Below are 24,933 nucleotides of genomic sequence, written 5' to 3'. Positions count from 1 at the left end.
TGTGTCAAAATACAGTTGATTTTTATATGTTTACACGAGAAAATGTCCAAGATAGTGGTTTTTATTATGGTGATGGGAGAAGTGGTTTAAAGCAGTATGATCTCATTGATATGTGCACACACACACAATTATAGCTTTTGGATGGAATTAAATGCATCGAAGAATTTTATTTTCATCATATTTTGTCCTTTCGACATCACAGGCAGCCATAAGCAACAATAATATGTATATCTACCTTTGCCTGGTAGTGAAACTGAGTTTATGATAAACAAGAGGCCTGGAATCTGTTCAGTTATTTGCCCAGTTTCACTGGACACTAGCCATGCCCATTCCTTTACATTTCATTGTAACTGCTTTTGCACTGAGTACTTGCAACAGGGAACATATGGCCAACAAAGCTGAAAATATTTACTATCTGACCTTTTACAGAAAAGGTTTGCCCACTCATCTGTTATAGTATTTCTTGATTCCTTAAAAGATTTTTTAAAAAAGGGAAAAAAATTCCTGAAGGTTGACTGTTGATTCACTTGCAGAAATATAACTGCATAATATGAATAACCTCTCCTCCAAAGATTCTTCTGTTTCCTTCAAATATGCCCAATTCTCTACTTAAAGATTCTCCCCGCTGCCTTCTTTTTTTTTCTGTTTTTCATGCCAAATTTCTACAACCAACTAACTTAATTCTAACTTTTCTCACCTTATACAGTTTTACTCCTATAGTTTTTGTAGTTTGACTCCTCTCCCCTTCTTCTTCCAATCTACCCTCAACATTCTATGGAAATTGTTCTAGTCATGTGTTTTCACAGTGAACACGGGGATCAAAATTTTTTTAAATGGATGGATCCAATTTTTCAAATGGTTCCTCGGCAATCATTTGTTCAACTTCCTTTCTACAAATGAATTCAGAAGGCCTGGAATCCTATATGTCACTCCACTACCTGCCAACTAGACCTTATGTAGGACTTCTCTGTGGACTTAGTCAGAGAGATTAGGATTTTATCAACTCTGATAACACTTTAATTCTATGAGGTCCCAAGAGATCTGAAAGGCCTGTTCAAAATCAGTTAGTGGTAAGCCCAAACTAGTTCAGAAGTCACAAGACCCCTACAGTTTTTCCACTGTACTTTGGTAGTTCTCAAAATGTTGTTTAAATGTCTACGACTGTTAGACTGGTTCTTTTTTACCTCTGTGCCCTTTGTCAGCCCATTGGTTACTCGCTCTTGTGGCTCTGTTCCCAAAATTATAGCTTTCATTTCTAATTCTTATTCCACTTTCCTATTTCCAGCTTCTTAAAGGACACCTCCAATTGCCCAAACTGTCATTTTCTCCACAAAACTGACCTCACCACCAATGTTCTAAACTTAAAAAAAAAAAACAGAAAAAAAACAAAAAGCCAAAATTTTGGCTCGTTCCTTACCAAGGTTACTACTTTTTATTACATATATGTGTAGTTTATGTGGTAGAATTATGAGTTCTGAATTTCAGATATTATATTCCATAAGTATTTCTAATATTTAAAATTAAATTTTACATATAAGTGAAAAGAGCATTATATGATGAGTCCAGAGACCTGTGTTCAAGATGTACCTCTTTGGGACATTTCACTAGACCTTTCTGAGACTCAGTTTATTCCATGTGGTTATTAACACCTATTTCACAGAGAATTAAATAAAATAAAGGATTTGAAACATTCGTAATACACTCTATAAATGTACACAATGGCCTTCAACCAGATAAAACAAACCTAGCTTAGCTTACATGCTTACCTCAGTGTAAATGCTTACCTTCTACCCACCATACACTAGCCTGGAGCTACTCAACAGATATGTAGGATTCCCCCTCCCTGGCCCCTTTTCTTAGAATAGCTTTATTGACATGTAAATCACTCTTCAAAATGTACAATTCTACGTTTTTTGTATGTTCGGAGTTGTGCAACCATCATCACAATCAATTGCATACAATTTTCATCACCCTAAAATGAAATTCCCTACCCTTTAGCCATCATCCCTGAATTCCCCCATCCTAAAAACCACTAATCTTTCTGTCTATTCACCTGTTCTGACCATTTCATATAAATGGAATTATACAATAATGGTCCTTTGTGACTGACTTCTTCGAGTTAGGGTAACGTTTTCAAGGTTCATCCATGTCACAGCATGTATCAGTACTTCATTTCTTTTCACTGTTGAACAATATTCCATTATATGGATATACCACATTTTGCTTATTCATCATTCATCAGTTAATAGGCACGTGGGTTCTTTACACTTTCAGGCTATCATGAGTCGTGCTACTATGAACAACCATGTTTAATAAGTTATTATGTCAGTATTTGTCTCCACTTCTCTTGGGTATATGCCTAGGAGTGGAATTGCTGGGCCATGTGGTAATTCTACATATGTTTACCTTTTGAGGAATACCTTACTTAGTTTATTTACCACAGTTGGCTCCACCAGCCAACATCCACATCCTCATCAACACTTATTATTGCCTGCTTTTGTGATTACAGCCATTCTAAAGGGTGTGACAGGGTATCTCACTGTCATTTTTGACATATATTTCCCTGATGGTCAGTACTGTTGAGTATCTTTTCATATGTTTATTAAATAGTTCTGTATCTTCTTTGGAGAAATGTTTTTCAAATCTTCAGTCCATTTTAAAAACTGAATTACTTGTCTTTTTACTACTGAATTTCTATATTCTGGATACAAGTCCCTTATCAGATATGTAACTTGCAAATACGTTCTCATTCTGTGGGTTATCCTTTCACTTTCTTGTTGAGAGTTTCTTGGTTTCCTTTGAAACACAAAAGTTTTAAATTTTGATGTGGTCCAATTTTACCTGTTTTCTCTTCTGTTGCTTTTATTTTCAAGATCATATCTAAGAAACCACTGCCTAACCCAAGGTCATAAAGATTTATTCCTGTGTTTTCTTCTAAGAGTTTTACAGTTTTAGCACTTACATTTAGGTCTATGATCCATCTTAGGTTAATTTTTGTTCTTGGTGTGAAGTAGGAGTCAAAATTCATTACTTTCCATGATGTTGATCAGTTGTCCCAGTACCATCGGTTAAGACTACTCTTTCCCTCACTGCATTGTCTTGGCACCCTTGTTCCAAGTTTACTTCCTATTCAACCCCCTCCCTATTTGAAACACGTAGCTGCTTGCCCTTAGATGATCTCTTAACTAGATTCCTTGCTTTCAACATACTTTCACCATTCGATTTTTTTTTTTTTTTTAGTTTTAGGTGTACAACATATTGTTTAAAAAAACTTTTTTACTGAAGTATAGTTGATTTATAATATAATATTAGTTTCAGATATACAACATAGTGATACAAGTTTTTATAGATTATACTCCTTTTATAGTTACTATAAAATATTGGCTATATTCCCCTGTCCTATATAATATATCCCTGTAGTTTATTTATTTTATAAATAGTTTGTATCTCTTAACCCCCTACCCCTATCCTGAACCTCCCCCCTTCCCTCTCCCCACTGGTAACTACTAGTTTGTTCTCTATATCTGTGAGTCTGTTTCTTTTTTGTTATATTCACTAGTTTATTTTTTTAGATTCTGCATATCCATGATAACATACATTGTCTTTTTCTGTCTAATAAGCATAATACCCTCTAGGTCCACCCATGTTGCTGCAAATGACCTTATTTTATTCTTCTATATGGCTGAGTAATATTCCATTACATATATATGTACCACATCTTCTTTATCCATTCATCTGTTGATGAACACTTAGGTTGCTTTCATATCTTGGTTATTGTAAATAATGCTGCTATGAACACTGGGGTGCATGTATCTTTACAAATTAGTGTTTTTGTTTTCTTCGAATATATACCCAGAAGTGGAACTGCTTGATCATATGGCAGTTCTATTTTTAGTTTTTTGAGGCACCTCCATACTGTTTTCCATAGTGCCTGACCTAATTTACATTCTCACCAGTGTACTAGGGTTCCCATTTCTCCACATCCTCACCAACACTTGTTATTTGTAGACTTTTTGATGATAGCCATTCTGAGGGGCCCAAGGAGTCCTGGGGCTGGTGTCACACAGTTGGTGGGTGGGGATGGGGGCCCAGGGGATCCCGGGGCTGATGCCCACCCACCAGTGAGTGAAGCCAGGTTCTAGGGCTAGTATCGGCCAACTGGTGGGCAGAGGCAGGTCCTGAGGTCTCTGGCTGCAGGGCCCAGGAGTCCCAGAGCTGGTGTGGAACCACTGGTGAATGGGGCTGAGGCCCAGGGGGTGCTGGGACTGGTGCATGCCCATGGGTGTGTGACGCTGGCCCCAGGGCTAGTGCCAACTCACAAGTGGGTGCAGTCAGGTCCTAGGGTGTCTGGCTGCAGGGCCCTGTGGGTCCTGGTGCTGATGAGCTAGAGGGAGGGTTCCACAATGACTCTTGCCAGCACCAGTGTCCACGTGGTAGAATGAGCTCCCCAAATGTCTGCTGCCAATGTCTACGTTCCTCGGGTGCACTCCAGTTGTCTCCTGCCTCTCCAGGAGGCTCTCCAAGATCAGAAGATGGGTCTGATACAGGTTCCTTTCAAATTACTGCTTCTGCCTTGGGTCCCAGAGGGTGTGAAATTTTATGTGCACCCTTTAAGAGTGGAGTGTCTATTTCTCATAGTCCTCTGGGTCTTCAGAAAGTGAGCCCTGCTGGCCTTCAAAGCCAAACATTCTGGGGACACGTCTTCCTGGTGCAGGACCCCTGGGCTGGGGAGCCTGATGTGGGGCTCAGACCTCTCACTCCTTGGGGAGAACCTCTGTAACTGTAATTATCCTCCCATTTGTGGGTCGCCTACCAGGGGGTATGGGTCTTGACCATGACTCCACCCGTCCTACCCATCTCACTGTGGTTCCTTCTTATTATCTTTAGCTGTAGACCTTTATGCCTCCAGTCTTGCTCATCAATAATTGCTCTGTAAACAGTTGTTAATTTTGGTGTGCCCGTGAAAAGAGGTGAGCTCAGGGTCTTCCTACTCTGCCATCTTGGCCAAGCCTCTCTCTAACTTCTCTCAACCCTTTAATTCTTTAATATAGAAATATTCACTTAATCTTTCATGTAATTTTTTTTCAAAAAATAAAAAACTAGAGATGACTAACTCATTCCTGAGTATTTATTCATGTCTCAAAGAATTATAAAAATATGTGCATTTTCTAAGGGAGAACATCTGAAACTAAAGAATGTTGTGGGTATGTCATGGGTGGGAGGGGTGGAACACAAGACCCTCTGGATGCAACTACCGTTTCAAGCTACAGACCTGCACTTGCCAATACTATAATCATTATACACACAACTACTGAGCACTTAAAATGTGGCTAGTCTTACCTGAAAGGTGCTGAAATTACAAGATGTGCATCGGTTTTCTAAGACTCAGTATGGAAAAAAAAACCAAAGTACAGTATACCAATTTTTAAATATTAATTACATGTTGAAAATGACAACATTTTGGATATACTGAGTTAAATGAGATCTATTATAAAATTCACCCATATTTTACGTTTTTCAGTGTGAAGACTAGGAAAATTTTAATTACATTGTGGTTTGTATTATATTGCTACTAGACAATGCTGCTATTTGATCTCCTAAGAGTGACTTTGTTGAATAGATTGGCCTCCTGTGAAAATAAGTTTTAGTGGGCATAACTAAGTACACCAAGCCCTTATCTGGCAAGACACAGTATCTGTAACTCCAGGTTACTGCCAAAAGCATATAGTCTCAAATTATCACGGTCACTTACTACTATTCCAAAAGCTCACTTGGCTCACCTCAAGAAGAATAATTTTCTCTCATTCCTTTGTCAGCGTTACTTAAAAATGTGATGCCAGAGGACATGGCCCTCCATTTCAAACATGCATTTTTAAACATACATATTACGGGTCCCATCCCAGACCAAATGAATCAGAATCTCTGGTAGTTGGGCATGATCCAGTTGATTCCTCTTTACAATAAACCTTGAGAGCTACGACTCCAGATCAGTGGTCAGCAAACTATGGCCTGCAGGCTAAATCCAGCTAGCTGCCCACTGTTGTAAATAAAGTTTTACTGGAACATAGCCACACCCATTTGTTAACCTACTCTCTACAGCTGCTTTTGCAATACAGCTACAGAGTTGAGAAGTTGTAACAGAGATTTATGGCCTGCAAGGCCTAAAGTATTTATTTATTATCTGGTTCTTTACAGCAAAAGTTTGCTGACAGTGCTCTAGACAGTCTAAATTTTATTCTGTAACAACTCAGAATACCAAAGGAAAGATATCTGAAAGTATAGTTCTGCAGCCTCAGAAAATGAAGTCAACTGAATTATGCTTTGGCATAAGTTTCTGGGCTTACAATGACAGGTCTATTTTTAAAAACCTTCAAAAACGATTCCTGGAGGGATGGTTGTTGAGGACTTCCATTCTGTCATAGTCCCTCTCTGATGAGGCCCAGAGGCAACACAGCTCTGTGTTCCCAGCACAATAGTTAACATGTTTGAAAACCAAAGAATTATGAACTATATACTCATCTTATCTCCATGTATCTTTTGATGACATTTTTCTGGGCTAGTACCCCCCTCCCTCAGGGCAAAAGAAAACTGAAGCACAAGAAGAGCCCAGCTACAGAATGGAGTTTACACTGACCTTCTTCCTAGACAGGAGTTCCAGACTTGCCTGAGTATTATAACCACCATGATGAGTTGGTGTGACACTTTTAACACATTCAAAAAATCAGATTCTGTTTTCTCAACATTCAGAATCTTTTCCTACTTTGCCTAAGTTAATGAGATACAGATCTGTAGTAAATAACCTAACATTTCCCCGCAACTCACAAAACCAGGCAAAACAGTAGAAAGGAGAAACGTACTTTAGCTAATTTAAGTGTCTTATTTTCCTTACTTAAAAACTAAAAAGGTATTAGGAAAAAACAAATGTAACATGATACGGTCAAATTACACCTATGGTCTCAAATGATCTAGCTTCTACCTTAAGAAATCATAAAAAGAAAAGCAACTTAAACCCAATGTAAGCAGAAGAAACATTAAAGTAAGAGCAGAAATCAGTGAAATACAAAGCAGAAAATAAAAAATATCAATGAAAAGAAAAGCTGGTATTTTGAAAAGGTTAATAAAATTGTTAAACCTCTAGCCAGGCTGACCAAGAAATAAGAGGAGACACAAATTACCAATATCATAAATGAAAATGGGCCACCATTACAGATCCTAAAATATTAAAATAAGAGAATGTCATGAACAATTTTACGTCTATAAATTTGACACTTTAGATAAAAGGAACTAATACTTTGAAAGATACAAACGACCAAAGTTACCCAAAAAATCTCCAAAAGCTAACAAAGAAGAAATACATAACCTGAATAGTCCTAATAGTTAAAACCTTTCTCACAAAGAAAACTCCAGAACCAGATGGCTACACTGGTGAATTCTACCAAACATTTAAGGGAGAAATATTTTCAGTTGTACACAAACTCTACCACAGAACACAATAGGGAAGAATACTTCCCAACTGCTTGTTTTGAGGCTGGTAGCTTTCCTTACTCCAAAACCAATAAAAACACAAGGGAAAAGTACTAACCAATATTCCTCATGAACACAGAAACAAATATCTTCATAAAACATTAGCAAATCAATCTGGCAATATATAAAATGAATAATACATCACAACTAGGTAGAATTTATCTTGGGAATGAAAAGCTCTTCAACATCCAGAAAAGCAAGAAACTGACCATACCAACAGACTAAAAAGAAAACTCGTATGATAACCTCAGTCAATACTTACCAAAAAAGCACTGGCAAAATCCAACATCTATTCATGATTTAAAAAAAAAAAAAAGCCTCTCAGCAAAGTTAAGTATAAAAGGGAACTTCCTCAACCTAGTAAATAGCAAAACAGAAATACATGGGAACTTCCTTAACCTCATAAAGGGCATCTACAAAAACCTTACTGCTAACATCATACATAATAGTGAAAGAATGCTTTCATTTAAAATTTGGAATAAGGCAAGGACGCCTGCTTATTACTGTCCCTATTCAACAACATCCTGGAAGTCCTAGCAAGTACAATAAGGCAAAAAAAAGAAATGAACAGCATATAGATGAAAAACGAAGACATAAAACTGCCTCTCTTCACAGATGAGATGACTGCATAGAAAAATGCCAAAGAATCTACCAAAGAAGTTCCTAGAACTCTAGAAAAGTTACAAGTTCACTATTTTAAAAAAAACAAAAATCAATTGTATTTCTACATATTAATAGACAATCAAAAACTGATATTTTTAAAAATACCATTTACAATAGCATGAGGAAACATAAAAAATATACTTGACTAGAAATCTAACAAAACGTGTGTAGAATCTGTATGCCGAAAACTACAAAACCGTAATGAAGAGATACATCACATTCATAGTTTGGAATACTCAATACCGTTAAAATGTCAATTCTCCCCAAATTAATCTGTAGATTCAATGCAATCCCAATGAAAAATCCTGGCAGATTTTTTTAATTTGACAAACTTATTCTAAAGTTTATATACAGAGACAAAGGAACTAGTCAAAATAATTAAAAATAATAATAGTAAGTTTGGAGGATTCACACTACCTGATTTCCAACTTAATATAAAGCTACAATAATCAAGGCAGAAGTAACTGGCAAAGGATAGACACACCGATCAATAAAAGAGACTAGGGAAAGACTGACACATGCATGGTCACTGATTTTTGACAAAGGGAGAAAGCAATTAAATGAAGAAAGGATAACCTTTTCATAAATGGTTGTTCAAAAAATTGGACATCCGTATTTAAAAAAATCCCCTAAAAAAAATCTTCATACAAAATTTAATTAAAACAAAAACAAAAAACAAAACAAAACCTTCCAGAAGAAAACAACAGGAAAGATATTTGGGACCTTAGGTTTGGCAGACTTCTCAGACACAAAACCAAAAGCAAAATCAATAAAAGCAAAAACAAACAAATTGGACTTTATCAAAATTTAAAACTTATACTCTGCAAAAGACACTGTTAAGAGAAGGGAAAAGGCAAGCCACAGACTGGGAAAAATATTTGCAAAACAATACCTATTAAAGAACTTGTATCCAGAAGATATTCAAAACTCTCAAAACTCAGTAACAACTTCTGTGCACCAAGGGACACAATTAACAGAGTACAAAGGTAATCCATGGAATGGGAAAAAAAAACATTTATGAGTCATATATCTGATAAGGGGTTAATGACCAGAATATATAAAAACTCCTACAATTCAACAAATAAAACCCAATTTAAAAATGGACAAAGGAACTGGACAGATGGCAAATTTTTGTTATGTGTATTTTACCATAGTTTAAAAAAACAGTAAGTATAAAAATTACTAAACAGAAACCTCAATTAAAATAGAGTTGGGAGGCCAGAAGGGGGAGCACTCACGCACTGTGCTGTTAGCAGAGCCCAGCAAGAAGAAAGACTTCCTCTTCTTGCCTGCCAAGAACTCAACCAATGACAGACTGTCACAATTCAGCCAATGAAAAACCACTACACTCTGGACTCTCAATTCCTCCAATGGACTCTGTTTACTACAGCCCTCCCAACTTCCTTTTCCCCTCTATAAAAGAGTTCTATTTTTGCTGGGGTCTTGCACTGTGTCTTGCAGTGGCTGCAGACCCTGAATTGCAATTCTCTGTTGATCCCAAGTAAACCCATTTTTGCTGGAGAAATAACTTGCAGTCTATTTATTTAAGGTCAGTATAAGAAAACAAAAAACCTAATTAAAAATGGGCAAAAGATTTGAACACATTTTACCAAAGAAGATAATGGATGACAAATAAGCACATAAAGAGATATTCAAAATCATTAGTCTTTAGAGAACTACAAACTAAAAACCACAATTCCATTCCTAGGAATCTACCCAAGAGAAATGAAAAGCTATGTTCATTCAAAAACCTGTACACAAGAGATTTATTCACAATCACCAAAAACTGGAAACCACCCCAGGGTATCAAGACTGGAGAATGAATAAGAAAATTATTCTACATTCATACAATGGAATACTACTCAGCAATAAGAACTACTGATATAAGTACATCACGGAGAAATCTCAAGTGCATTAGACTAAGTGTAAGAAACCAGTCTCAAAAGGCTATGTATTACAGGGTGAGAGAGTGTCATGGACATATATACACTACCAAATGTAAAATAGATAGCTAGTGGGAAGCAGCCGCATAGCACAGGGAGATCAGCTCGGTGCTTTGTGACCACCTAGAGGGGTGGGATAGGGAGGGTGGGAGGGAGGGAGATGCAAGAGGGAAGAGATATGGGAACATATGTATATGTATAACTGATTCACTTTGTTATAAAGCAGAAGCTAACACACCATTGTAAAGCAATTATACTTCAATAAAGATGTTTAAAAAAAAATTAAAAAAAATAAAAAAAAATAAAGGCTATGTATTGTATGAGTTCACCTACATGAGAGAAAAAGCAGACATATAGGAACAGAAAACACATCAGTGGTTACTAAGTGCTCAGGGTAAGCGGACGGGGTTGACTACAAATGGCACACGGGAAAATTTCAGGGTGATGGAATTGTTCTATATTGTCTATAGTGGTGGTTATATGACTTACATGACTAAATGCGTTTGTCAAACTCAGAACTGTACACTAAGGATGAATCTTACTGTGTGTAAATTATATCAATAAAAATAATAAAGGCATTAAGAAAATAAATGTAATGTGATAAAATACCACATTATTCTATAAAAACCAGCCAATTAAACATTTATAAGGTATGATGGTATATGTTTAATCAGATTTAAATATGCTATCAGCACATTTCAAACAAATTCAGGCCATACCTTAGCTTTATAAATTAAAAGTTAAGGTTAGTATTATTTAATGATTTCTTTCACCATTTAGGGAGACACAAAAAAGTCTTATCTGAAATCACTGTTTTTTAATAATTAATTTACCCACTGTCTATCATGTGTAGATTCAAAGATTCACAAGATAATCAGGGGCAGGGTGGTTCAGGAACATGATTTTCCCCCTTTCCATTTTCCTAGTAATGGATATAGCTGGTAGAAGTAGTAAGTGTAAAATACTTAAATATTCTCTAATCTCTTTCTGTACATTCTCTAAGGAGAAGGGTAATCAGTAGAGTCAGCTCTCTTCAAAGGGAGGAAAGGAGAGATTTATGGGAGGCACTACTTTATGTCAAGCATGAGGTGGCATAAGCCCCATTTTTAACACTGAAAACCAATGCTTTAGAAGCAGGTTTGGTCACTTGCTCATTTCTAAAGGGAAGCAGGCAGGCAGATAGGATTCAAATTCAGGGCAGTCTCATTTCAGACAAAGCTCTTACTCTTTTTTTTTTTTTTAAAGCTATTATTTATTTAATTCTTATTCCAGAATTTTCCATCTATTTCTAGTGCCGTGTGGCATGCGGGATCTTAGTTTCCCAACCAGGGGTCAAACCCACTCCCCCTGCATTGGAAGCGTGGAGTCTTAACCACTGGATCGCCAGGGAAGTCCCACAAAGCTCTTACTCTTACCCAGCTCACTGCGATTTGCTCTCTGCCCATCTGCAATTGCTTAAGCAAGAGCTTGGCTCTGCATGTTTCAAATCAAGGAGTATCTTTTAAGATTTTATTACTCACATGACCCTGTTCAATTTTAAACCCCAAGCCTACAATACATACATATATACTCAGAAAAGCTGAATCAGTTTACAATTTACACGAAAATACGGTGTCTTTTATCTGATCAAATTTTTAAAAATAACCACTTAATTTCTTAAGTCATGATTAAAAACAGCAATATACAAATAACAACCACAAGGATATATGAAAAAGTAATCATGTTCACTTTTGACCTTAATAAAGAATTTATTGCAACTCTAATTTTAAACAAAGGAATATAGAAAAGTTCTTCCCCTTTCTTCTGGCTTCCTGACATCTGGCTTTCCTCTATTGTTTTCAAAAGCTGCCAGTATCCTGACCTACACACAGATTATTTACTCCAACAGAACTCACCCTGTGAAGTGTCACCGTGTGTTGTTCCCATATAGCTGTTTCCTCCATTGCTGTGTTCTGATAAAGGAAAAGAAAAACAAATAATTATCTTTTAAGGAAATGTCTAATAAAGTGAATGAGAACATCTAGCAAACAATTTAGCACAGTAAAATACCAAAATTCATACTTTCAATATTAGATACTCTGAAAAGAGCTTAATAATTATAGAATGTTTTTTGCTTGCTTTTGTTTTTGTTGTAAGAGACAGGAAATTACACACAGGAACTTCCTTTGTTTTTAACTTAATTTGGACAGATGCCACTCTGTATTCATTTCATGCCAGCTGAAATCAGTGTTCAAGCTAATTCTGCAACTTTATACTTAACATCAGATAGAAATGAACAGAAGTTGGAATAGTATTTTTAAATATCTAACGAACAACACATAAAACATTTAAAAGTATTCCTTAATGTTGTGCAAAGGAAGGAAACGTCAAATACCTCTGAACTCAGTAATTATAAATACACGTATCACAGGAAAACAGATAAGACCATTTGATAGGTTTGGTCAATGGCTGCTTCAGTATCAGTTAAAACATTACTGCTCCACCTAGTTTCAGTTTTACTACAGAATTATCTTCAAGCTTTGTTTATAACCCTGAAGAAAAAAAAAAAGCCTTTTCTAATATACATATCATGCACACATGCCCATGCCACACACAAAAGAAACAAAAAAGAAAAACAAATAAACAATTCCAAACTCCCTGCCCCAAAGAACTGCCTTAAAATAAAAGTGATGCAAGCTCCAACAGAGGTGCTCAAATGTCAGTGTAGTTCAGGTTCTTCTCCTGTCAAGAACTTTTTACTAAAGAGAGAAATAAATCACTATCTAAGAGATAGACACTAAAGAATTCAAAGTAAATTTCTTATAAATTGGGTTAATTGCTCTTGGAGGCTTAAAGTAATTCAATCTCTTTTAATGTTACCATTTTCTTTAATTGGGGTTCCTGAACATATATATCTACAATTTGTTTAAAGGCTTTTTCAGAGGTATCACAAGGTACGGTAGAAGGGAGAATGCTGAGCACGATGCTTCCAGGACATCACTTGTCACCCAGCCTTATCAATGTCTATTCCACAAATAAGGTTTGTTTTCTAGTGCACTGCTGTCACTACCATCATGAGAACATGTCCACCAAGGGGCCCTGGGCCCATTTCTCCTTTCCCACAGCAACTTTAATCGAACATTAATGCCACTTTAGAAAAGGAATCCCTATAAAGAAAGCCTGCTTCGCTAAATACAAAGCAACTAGATTAACTTTCCTGCCAGATGAATAAGAGAGGGAGAGAAAAGATCCCTCTGTTCACTCCCATAGATAAGAACTGTCAACCAGCGTTTTGTTTCAATCTTTCAGTCAAGTGCAGCAAAACCTCCTTTAATGAGACCTCTGCTGGAAACAAAGCTGTTTTGTTTTTTAAAAAATTGACCAGCATTTATGTATTTTAAAAAATACCTCCATCAATGTGACACAGTCATGATATGAGTAATTCTGCTAAACATCAAGAGTCCTACTAAAATATACAGGATAAAAATATCTGCAATTGCCAGTTTGTCCAATCTTAGCTGACTTATTAAAAATGAGAACTGCTTGCATGGCTTTAAGCTTGTCTTGCCTTGATCTACTTCTTAAACCAGCAGCACTGCTTCACTACCCTTTTAATTCCTTTCCTATCAGTGCAAACTGAAAGTGATCTGATAACCAGAGAGGACCTCCATAACATATTCTTTGGAATGAAAATTTATCATCCTCCATATGGTTTTAATGGCCACACAATTTACCATTTAGTAAAAGAATATGAATCAAATGAGGAAATTCATTTAATGTGAAGGGAGGAAAAGCAGACTATGAAACGGCTTGTATATTGTTATCCTTTGTTTAAACGTGAATATGAAAAGAAAGGCTAAAAGGATATACAAAATGTTAACACTGATCATCCTCAAAGTGAAGGGATTATGAGTAATATTTTTTTCATTAGGTTTTTTTGCTTTCCTTTCTCCATTCCCAGTCAGAAAAAACTGCCAAAATATTTTAAGCCACATTCATCAAATCCCACTTGAAACTTCAAATATCTATTTTTAACTTTTCTTTTAGGAAAAATCAAGTAATATTTAAGATTATTTTATGTTTTATTGTGAATTATAAAAAGCATCTTGTTAGTAAGGGATTTATAGAATAAGGTCTTAATGTACAAGCTTCTAGGAGTACAATAAGAAAAATTTAGATGATTTTGTTTATATAAGGGGAAAAATAAAAATACTAAAACAATTGTTCTCAGCATTCCAATCAAAATTAATGTTTCTTCAGAAAAGTACACAACTCAACCAACTCAATGGCTTCCCCAAAATGGGTAATACAATAGCTCCCTTCTCTGTTAAAGCCAAACACAGCCTTATTAGCTTGATTTATCAGAAGGGAGACCAATGTGCAAGAAAGAAGCCGAGAGAAAGAAACATCAAAAGGGGTGGTCAGTTAGGCTCTTGACCTGCGCACTAAAGCAACTGAATCCATAATATAAATAAGTTGTTATGCCTTGCTGATCCTAGTCGCTTAAAACACACACACAGAAAAAAGTGTTCCTAGTTTAAACCATGGACCCTTGCATCTCTCTCCACTCTCAGGCCTTTGGTTTCCTTCAGTGGCAAAAGCAGCAAAATTCTATCCATGATTGTTTATATAACTAGGCAGACTTTATGAGGAGTTCTGAAGGAACTGAGAATACAAATACAGTAAAATATAATGGTAGAATCTTAGTTGACGGGATTCAAGTACCCACTGTAATTCTTTCAACTTTGCTATGTTTGAAAGTGAACATAAAATGTTGGGAGGTGGTGAGAGGAGATTCTTATTAAATCACTCAGAAACTGAAGGCTAAAATGGATATAAAAAACTTTTAGTACTACTAAATATGATACTTTAGAAATGTTGATACTTTAGATTTTAATGCTAAAATTTTGATACTTTAGAAAAAGGAGGAAGGGGATTTCCTTTGAAAGAATACCTAAAAAAACAAGTGGCCTCTGGGGTGGAGAAAGAGAAATTGGGGCAGGGAGGTAGGGAATCTTACATTTTCACTGTGAGCCCTTTTGTAATGTTCTATTATGTTCATCTACTACTTATTCAAATCGTTTTTGAAACATCATCCTTATTGTAAAATTGCTTACTTGTCATTTTTCTTACTGGAAAAAAAAAGCAGAATGCATAACTGGCAGAAGGATTTTCTGGTAAATGAATAGTCTCATTCCCAAAACATTTAGGCTTGTGGGGAGACCGCAAGTAAAAAAGTGTCACTCCTCTAAAAATGATTACAGCACTATCATTCCCTATAACTATGAAAGATGCTGTTAAACAGAAAATGAACTAAGCCAGAAATATCAAGATCACAGCCCAAATCTGCAATTAACTAGGTAAGTAACCTTAGTGTTCCTCATTTACGGAATGGTATGACATTATCTCAAGTAAAAAGTCCTGTCCAGCTCTAAAATTCTATTAGACTGTAATTTCAGTTCCAAACAGGCTGCAAATTCAATAATTAGTGAAGCACTGTAGGCATCCAGAGGAACTGCAATCGTGGCCACTGGACTCTGAGTTCTACATACACTTCTAAGTCAGTGTCAACTGACCAGAATCACAATTTCTGAAGAAGCAAAAAGCTGCATTTCAGAGAGTGCCAAGAGTTTGTTTGGTTTCTTTGTTCTAAGCTCCAGCTGGCAAAGACACTACTCAGATCACCAACTCTGAAGGGCTTCCTGCCAAAACTTAAGATCCTAATTCTAGGCAGTTTCACTGTCCTTTAGGGCTGATTACAGAATCAAGTGGGGAAAAGACAGGAGAACACAAGAACGGACAAGAAGGGATGAACCTATAACTGGGAGAAGACCAAATCCAAGACGGAATAAATAAAGCCAGTGTTCTCCAAATGAAGGAAAATCTTAACTCCTTAATATTAACTTGGTATACAGCCAGCTAAAATTTACCATCCTTATGGCTGTAATTTTAAAAACAATCCATTCATTTATTCAATCCAGACATTTATGCTAAGTGCTGTAGAGGTCAAAAATAGGTCCTTCTTCCTCCTTAAGGGCTCAAGGAGAGGCTTACAACACTAGATAAATGTGTATACGAGGTGCCACGGGGGATGGAGAGGACGCTGCTTGCTGAGAAGATGGGAGACTGAGTCCCCGAGAAAGAAACATCTGAGTTCAAGCTTGAAGGATGACCAGGAAAGAAAGTGGGGAAAGATGTTTCCAGAGAAGAAGCAGGATATCAGCAAGGTTGTTGATGCTGCACATAAAGCTGGCTTTGATGTGGCTGAACAGTACCATTTGTGGAATAGGGAAAGGGTAAAAAGAGAAGCTGCAGAAGTACATCCCAACAGGCCTTGTAACAAATGCAACGCTAAGGACTGTAAACTCAATGGGAAGACACTAAGGAACTTTAGGCTGTCATATTCCATAGTCAGGACTCATTCTGATGGCTGTGATGTGGAAGAGGGAGTTGAGGCAGGGAGACCAGTTAGAAAGTGCAAGTAAAGAGGGGGGAGGAGCTAAAGATGGCTGTTACAGGTTTCTGAATTGAGCAGCTGCGTGAAAAAGCCAGCAGAAAAAGAGATTACAAGTTCAGTTTTAGTCACCTTTAATTTAAGGTGCCTGTGGAAATACTGGAGCAGAGATATAGGCAGTAGGGAGGTGGATATAGGTGATCTGGCACAGATAAGGATCTAGGAGTAATCAACAAAGTAGTATTGAATCCAAGTGAAAAGATCCAATTACCAAAGGACTAAGATGACCCTGTGCACCACAAATATTTTGAGGGAAAAAAGGAAGAACCTAAGGAATCTGAAAAGGAACAGCCAGTGAGGAACTAATACAAAAATGCCATTTATTGTCCAGAGAATACACCAAAACAAAATATAAAAATGGAAGATAACATAAAAGAATAAAATTTTCATATTTTTTAAATTGTTGGACCCTTACATATCAAATATATACTTTAAATAGTTTATTCAGTACTATCTCTTAAATAAAGCACACTGAGCACTCTTTCCTGATGACTTGTGGTCCCCCACTAGGAATATTAAGTAGCAAAGAGACAGGTAACACTGGTGGCTCTGAGTTTTTCTTCTGTATGCAAAGCTGTTATGCTGAATTGTTTCTGAATTCTCCTGCCCTCCAAAGTGTTTTGTTTTTTGTTTTTGTTTTTTTGCTTTCCATCCAAAATAGAAAGCAAGATTACCTACTGAGATGAGGTTGAGCCAGGAACTTAAGAAGTACAACCTAAGTTTTAGTGAATAAAACAAATGACCCCTGCCCCTCTTTGACCTTTCAGTTAAGTATTTAATTTCAAATGTGATCACTGCTATGCAAATAAAGTACAAAGAAAGAGACTAGTGTATGTGCTAAAAGGTGGGGAAAATATACATTTGGATTGATCTGAAGGGCTGTCAAGTAAACTCTCAAAATGGAGATGTCCTGTCCAAGAGAGAATAAAAAAGATAAATCTGAAGTCAAATGAAGAGTGGTCTTGGAGACACTCAGGGAATTCAACAAATCTCACAAACAGGATAAGAACTCACTAAGCATAAGAACTAAAAATAATGATCAAAGTAACACTGCAGCAATTGTGGGATGACAGCCTCAACAGAAAGTAAGTAAATCGAGCATCTGACATCTCACTATTCTCAACACCAGTTAAATTTTCAAATACTTTATTGTATGTTCACTCCTTGGCTGACTATTTAGGAGACAGACGATGAGATGGATAGGATTAGAAAATATTAAGAGCTGGAAGAAAGACATAGGTGGGCCTAGAATTTTTTTGGTTGATCAAAGCTAGAGATTTGCTTAAGTAAGTTCACAGATAAATTGCTATATTTGCCAATGTCCTAAGATCAAAGTGAAAGTGTTACCAAGTCCAAGCTTGCTCTGCTCGCCACATGACAGGCCAATGAATCGGAGACGAGGTGTTGAGGCAAAGGAATACGACTTTATTCGGAAAGCCAGCAGACCGAGAAGATGGCAGACTAGTGTCTCTGAAAAACCATCTTATCAGGGTCTGGATGCCAGTTTCTTTTATAGAATCAGAGAGGGAGACGCAGTGAGGATGTAAAGTAAAAGGGCCATCAGTCTTGCAAAACATCTCCTGGAATGACCAGCCCCGGTGAGGGGATGTGTTAGTTCCTTTTTTCTTGCAGCCATGGACAGGTGGGCAGGGTTCCCTGAGGCAGGCCATTATGTGTGATTATAATAACAATTATAATAACAAAGGCAACAAAAAGCAAAGGTTAAAGTCCAAGAAACAGATCCAACGTGGAGTCCGATTTAGCTCTTCCCTGTTACAAAAGAATATCAGCTTAAATAAGTTACCACTAAACCTTGAGAAATTCTCATCAGGGACAGTTACAGATACCCTGGAAAACTCAGTGCTTTCCAGTTATCAAAAATAAAACTTTTTAGGTTGACATTTTCTAATGGCTGAAAGTGGATAAAAGACCTTTCAAATTTTTTCCAGGTAAAAAGGGGAAAGGAAATGGGGTAGCATAGATGAGGAAGTGATATTTCTGAGTGTATCTTTTTGTGTAGCAGTATTGTTCCATGATATATTATCCTCCGCATATCCAAAAGTCTTTCTCCAGGGGTGAGGGGAGAAATGGGTAAAAAATTTAAACTGTTTTGCGTGTATACTAAAAGTGAAGAAATAATAGATAATGAGAGCTGGGTTTCTATTGCTGGAGAAAAAACTATAAATAAGAAAAGGAGGGAGGCTAAACTGAACTCTATGATGTGAGATTGGAATCTGAGGTATCAGTATAAACCCATGGTTTTCAATATACATGCAGATAGATACAGAAATAAGAGTTTTGTAGATACGCATATGCCTACAGGATTCCTAGCTCTGCTGAGAGCCTAGAAGCAAGAAAAACTGCAAAGAGCACAGCTAGCATGGAGATCTTAATTTCTAAATACTAGTCTTTAATAAAACAATCCAGAATTTCTCAGAGAAGGGGTTGGTTGCAGGGCTGGGTCAGGGAAAATGCAGCAGGAACCTGGAATATCATGTGGCACTAGAAATGAAGGCACTGCTCAAAAAATTATGGGAGTTTGTCAAGAGAACACAGGAACCAGCTTGAAAGAGCTTCTAAAGGCCAAAGCTGGAATAATGTGAGCAACAAAATAATGATAACATTAGACTTTAACCCACAGAGTAATAACCCATGAGTCCATACTGATGTAATCAAATAAATAAATGGGAAAGGGACAGCTCTTCATTAGAGTGGAATTTCAATTAAATGTGAAAGGAAAAGGGAAAACAGAATTACCATCAGCCAAACTCCAGAAACTGTTGCAGATAAAGATCCACCCACAGATGATAAAACTAGTGGGTGAATGTTTGAGGACTAACAGTTAAATTAAGCACAGCCCCAAATTCTCTCCTCCAAAATATTTATAAATTACAGAAACACAGTAACTTTACAGTGGAGAAATACCATCTTAACCAAGGTAAACATTACCAGTAATAAGACAGATCAATATCATGAACCCCTTGACATGATGAACAACATGGTTTTTATAGTATTCTTGCCGAAAATGCACGACCTCATTCCAATGATGAAAAAACATCAGACAAACCAAGTTGAAGGGCATTCTAAAAAATAACCAATCGTCTTCAAAAAGTCATAAAAGACAGAGGGAAAACTGAGGATCTGTTACAGAGTCAGACACCAAAAAGAAGTAACAACTAAACGCAAATTGGAATCCTGGAAGAGAAAAAGGAAGAACTAGCAAAATTCAAATGTGGTGGGTAATTTAGTTATTATTGGATCATTGTTCTTTTCTTATCCTTGATAACTGTTCTACAGTTACAGTTATGTAAAACGTTAAGGGGAGTGGAATGAAAAATATAAGAGAACTCTAATATTTTTGCAACTTTTCTCTAACATTAACTCAAAATATAAAAGTTTTTCCATAAACAAAACAAAAAGACAACTTACAGACTAAGAGAAAGTATTTGCAAATCATGTAACCTATAAGGGCTTAATTTCTAAAATACACAGACAGCTCATAAACCTCAGTATCAGAAAAACAACCCAATCAAAAAATGGGCAGAAGACCTAAATAGATCTCTCTCCAAGGAGGACATACAGATGGCCAAGAGGCACACGAAAGGATGCTCAACATCACTAATTATTAGAGAAATGCAAATCGAAACTACAATGAGGTATCACCTCACGAACCTGTTGGAATGGCTATCATCAGAAAAGTCTACAAATAATAAATGCTGGATAGGCAGTGGAGAAAAGGAACTCCTGTACGTTGTTGGTGGGAATGAAAATTGGTGCAGCCACTATGGAAAACAGTATGGAGGTTCTTTATAAAACTAAAAATAGAGCTACCATATGATCCTGCAATCCCACTCCTGGGTATGTATCCAGGGATTAACAGATATAAACCACTATATATAAAATAGATAAACAACAAGGATTTATTGTATAGTACAGGGAACTATATTGAATAGCTTATAATAACCTATAATGGAAAAGAATCTGAAGCTGTACACTTGGAACATGATCTTGTAAATCACTACAGTTAAATTTAAAATAAATATTCACAGAGCAAAAAAAACAAAAAGGAATGGTAATGACAAGATTAATAAGGAGCTGAAAATTGCTAGGTATAAAAGAATGCCATCTTGACCACATTTGCTTTGGGCAGTAGAACACCTAAGTCATATTCTGAACTATCATATATGAGCAAATTCATCAGATTCTTATCAAAATCAAGAACATTCTTTCTATAGCTGCTAAAATGAAGAATATAATTAACCTATTAAAGGAACCTGAATGGGTAGTTAACACGTCTGGTTTTGGAGTTTCTTTGGTTATTCCTCCTCCTCACTAAATCACTATCTGATTTTCAACAAAAAAAAAAACTAAAAAGTTTTAGGAAGTCTTTTCAATTTCTAAATAATATATGAAAAACCATGATACTTCTCTAACAAAGCACTCAATGGAAAACAGCAAATTTGTACACTCGACAGGCCACATTTCTTTAAAATCAGCCTCCTTACTTCACCTCAACCCTAAAACTATTTTAAACAAACCACAAAATGTCTAACGTACAGTGACAAGCTGTGTTTCAACTGCTAAGCCTCACTTGGGCACACTCCATCAGGCAGCTCCCTCCTGGTTCCCAGACCAGGCACCTTGAGGCTGAAAACTTCACTATTAAGGAGGCAGTTGCGATAGATCAAGGTTCGGTAAGAAGTAAATATACCAGTCTGAATGCAAGCTGTTTGCTTATTAAAACTTAGGACTTTTCCCATACAAACAAAGAAGCAGTATCATTTATTTTCATGTAAATCTGGGCTTTTAAAGTAACCTGCTAATTATCTATCTAACGAATCTAGTATTCACAGCCAGAAAATCAATAAAGACAAAGCGCCTAACAGAAAAGATGAGGCTGAGGGCTTGAGGAAGCACTTCAAACAAGAGGACAGTAAACACGTGGGAAAGTGCTCAACTTCCTTAATCAAGAGGGTAATACAAATTAAAAACACAATTAAAGGCTACTACACAATCATACAATAAGCTAAAAGAAAATAATAATGAACACTCTAATCAAAACGCACCACTAGTGGACTTCCCTGGTGGCGCAGTGGTTAAGAATCCACCTGCCAATGTAGGGGACATGGGTTCGAGCCCTGGTCCGGGAAGATCCCACATGCCACGGAGCAACTAAGCCCGTGCGCCACAACTACTGAGCCTGCACTCTAGAGCCCGTGAGCCACAAATACTGAGCCCACGTGCCACAACTACTGAAGCCTGCACGCCTAGAGCCTGTGCTCCACAACAAAGAGAAGCCACCTCAATGAGAAGCCTGTGCACCACAACAAAGAGTAGCCCCCGCTCGCCGCAACTAGAGAAAGCCCACACGCAGCAACGAAGATCCGACACAGCCAAAAATAAAAAAATAAATAAATTTATAAAAAGAAAAAAAAACTCACCACTAGTAGGAGTGTAAATTGGTATCACTGCTTTGGTAAGCTGGGTAAACATAAGCATACTCTATGATCAAATCAACAGAAATGTGTAAATATATTTACAAGAATGTTCACAAAAGCACTATTCTTAATAGCCAAAAACCAGAAACAATCTAGATGTCCACCAATGATAAAAGGGAAAACAATGCAACATTCACTCAATGGAAAATTACAGAGCCATGAAATGAATAAACTCTAACTACACAAATCAATATGGATGAGCACTGATCAGTGTTGAACAAAAGAAGCCAGACATAAGAACATGTTTCTCTTTAAGTTGAATAACAGGTAAAATTGAAAAAAACACTGCAAAAGAAAAACTACTAGGGGGGAACTAGCCCTATCAAGTATGGCCTCTTAATTAAGACATACTATAAGGCATCTACAATTAAAAGTGTGATACTGGGGCACGAGCAAATAGCCAGTGGAATAAAATGGAAAAATTCATAAACAGACCTTCAAATCACTGGAAAAATCAGTGTATGAGAAAGGTAACATCTCAAATTACTAAGGTAAAGATGCACTTTTTAATAAATGCGGCTAGAACATCTGGGCTGTCATTTGGAAAAAACATATATTAGATCTGTATCTCACCATGCACAAGAATAAACTTCGAATGAATTTAGGAAGCTAAATGTAAAAAACAAAACCATACAAGTACTAGAGAAAACCTGGGTGAATTCCTCTTTAATGTTGGTGTAGGGAAAGGCTTTCTAAGCATAACTCAAAGTCTAACGGAAATAAAACAAAGTACGTAAAAAATTTTAAATGTCTGCCTGACCAAAAAAAGAAACACAAACACAAAACACCAGAAACAAAGTCTTAAGAAAACTGCAAGATACACCATGAGAGCCAATATCCCTAAAACATAAAGAAATCAAAACTGCAGAAAAAAATTCAGTAGAAAAATGGGGAAAAAATACATCACAAAAAGGATATTGGGACTTCCCTGGTGGTCCAGTGGGTAAGACTCTGTGCTCCCAATGCAGGGGGACCAGGTTTGATCCCTGGTCGGGGAACTAGATCCCACATGCATGTTGCAACTAAGACTCCATGTGCCACAAGTAAGAAGTCTGCATGCCACAACTGGAAAAAAAAATATCCCGTATGCTGCAACTAAAGATCCCACATACTGCAGTGAAGAGCCCATGTGCCTCAACTAAGACCCAGTGCAGCCTAAATAAATAAATAAATATTAAAAAAAAAAGGATATTAAGATTTGAAAAAATGTTCAAACTCAGTCATAATTAGAGAAATGCAAATTAAAATAACACCAAGATGCCATTTCTCACCTGCCAAAGCAGTCGAAGGGCAAGACTGTGAGGCTATATTCACTCACAAATATTTCCAGGGGAAATGCAAATTCATCCTGCCTTTCTGGAGGTAAATCTGGCAATACCTAACAAAACTGAATGTGTACCTAACCTTCTGACCCAGAGATCCCACTCCTAGGAAATCTGTCCTGAAGATAAACCTCCAACAATGTGACTATACATATGTACCAGGTATTCACGGTAGCAATGTTTGTAACTACAATACTGGGAACAACCTGTATGACCAAACTTGGGAGAACGGATGAATAAATTACAGCACATCACAGAGCAGAGTACTATGCAGCTATGAAAAACGGAAGATCTCTATGAACCGACATGGAGCAATTTCAAAGACAGACCTTTAAAAGAATAAAGCAAAGTGCACAAATATCAATAGTATTCCACCCTTCATGAAGGAAAGAAGGGAATATGATATATACATGTATCTGCTCATTTGTGCAAAAGAAATATAGAAATGATAAACCAGAAACTAAAGAAATTGATTACTTACAGAGTAAGTAGGAAAGGGGTGGAAGGGAGAGAGAGGGTGGTAGGACTGAGGAAGGAATGCTATTTCTTTGCGGCACTGAACTACAGTAACGTTTCACATACCCCAAAATAACAAATAAATAATTAAAATAAACAAGGATGAGGTGGTGGGAACCAAAATGGAATACAAACAGTAACAGATAAACCTATCTATTACAAATGAATACCACAACCGAAGAGGATGGGTAGAAAAACACTCAGCTAAGTAACTGTGGAAAACACTATTCTGACTGGATACTGTAATGTTAAAGACACAAAGAACTGTACACAAACACTGTACTCGAGTTAAGTCAATCTGTTTCTCAGAAGGGTAGGATGGGTTAATCTGCTAACTACTAGACGGGTACATGAGGATTAAACAAATAACTGAATATACTGTAGACAATGAGCTGATTTCTCACTGTCAGAGAAAGAAGTTACAAGAAAGGGTGAAGGCTAGAATGAAGAGTGCTGGATAGGAATCATGGCGTCCATATAAACCCATGGTTTTTAGTTAAAACATACACGTACAGATAACTAGATACATGAGGAAGAAGGGGCAGCTCTTCCTTACAAAGGAATGTGGAAGAAATGAGAGAAATACAAGATCACTATTTTAGGGAAAAAACACCATAATAACTGCTGCAGGCAAGATCAAAGAGTATAACCAGTGGGCAAAAGTTTGAAGAGAAACAATCTCAAAGTATCTTGCCCAACATATTTATCAATTACAAAGGGAAAAACAGTAAGTACCTCACCAAATGTTCAAGGTTATCACACCAGTAATAAAACATAAATATCACATACCCTTTCCTAATCTGATGCATAACCTCAATCCAATCATGAGACAACATCAGACAAACCCAAATGGAAACATTCTAAAAAATAACTGACTGCCGTTCACTGAAAGTGTCCAAGTCATAAAAGACAGGAGAAGACTGAGAAACCGGAAGAACTGTCACAGTTAAAATGATAATATATTGGATATATGC

The 24,933-nt window shown here is 36.7% G+C and overlaps 1 protein-coding gene across 5 annotated transcripts in view; it reads right to left on the bottom strand.

Moving 5' to 3' along the window:
- The window catches only part of TJP1 (tight junction protein 1), a 113,880-nt gene that overhangs the window by 76,988 nt on the left and 11,959 nt on the right, over positions 1 to 24,933 (bottom strand). For all 5 annotated transcript variants that reach the window (XM_061179748.1, XM_061179749.1, XM_061179750.1 and 2 more), the window contains exon 2: positions 12,026 to 12,082. In XM_061179748.1, coding sequence (XP_061035731.1) covers positions 12,026 to 12,082 — 57 coding nt within the window. The remainder of the gene's footprint in view (positions 1 to 12,025; positions 12,083 to 24,933) is intronic.

The sequence above is a fragment of the Eubalaena glacialis genome, chromosome 2, assembly GCF_028564815.1.
Source record: "Eubalaena glacialis isolate mEubGla1 chromosome 2, mEubGla1.1.hap2.+ XY, whole genome shotgun sequence".
In the NCBI taxonomy this organism is placed as follows: domain Eukaryota; kingdom Metazoa; phylum Chordata; class Mammalia; order Artiodactyla; family Balaenidae; genus Eubalaena; species Eubalaena glacialis.
The sequence above is the reverse complement of the archived record's forward strand: the minus strand, read 5'-3'. Positions and strand labels throughout refer to the sequence as shown.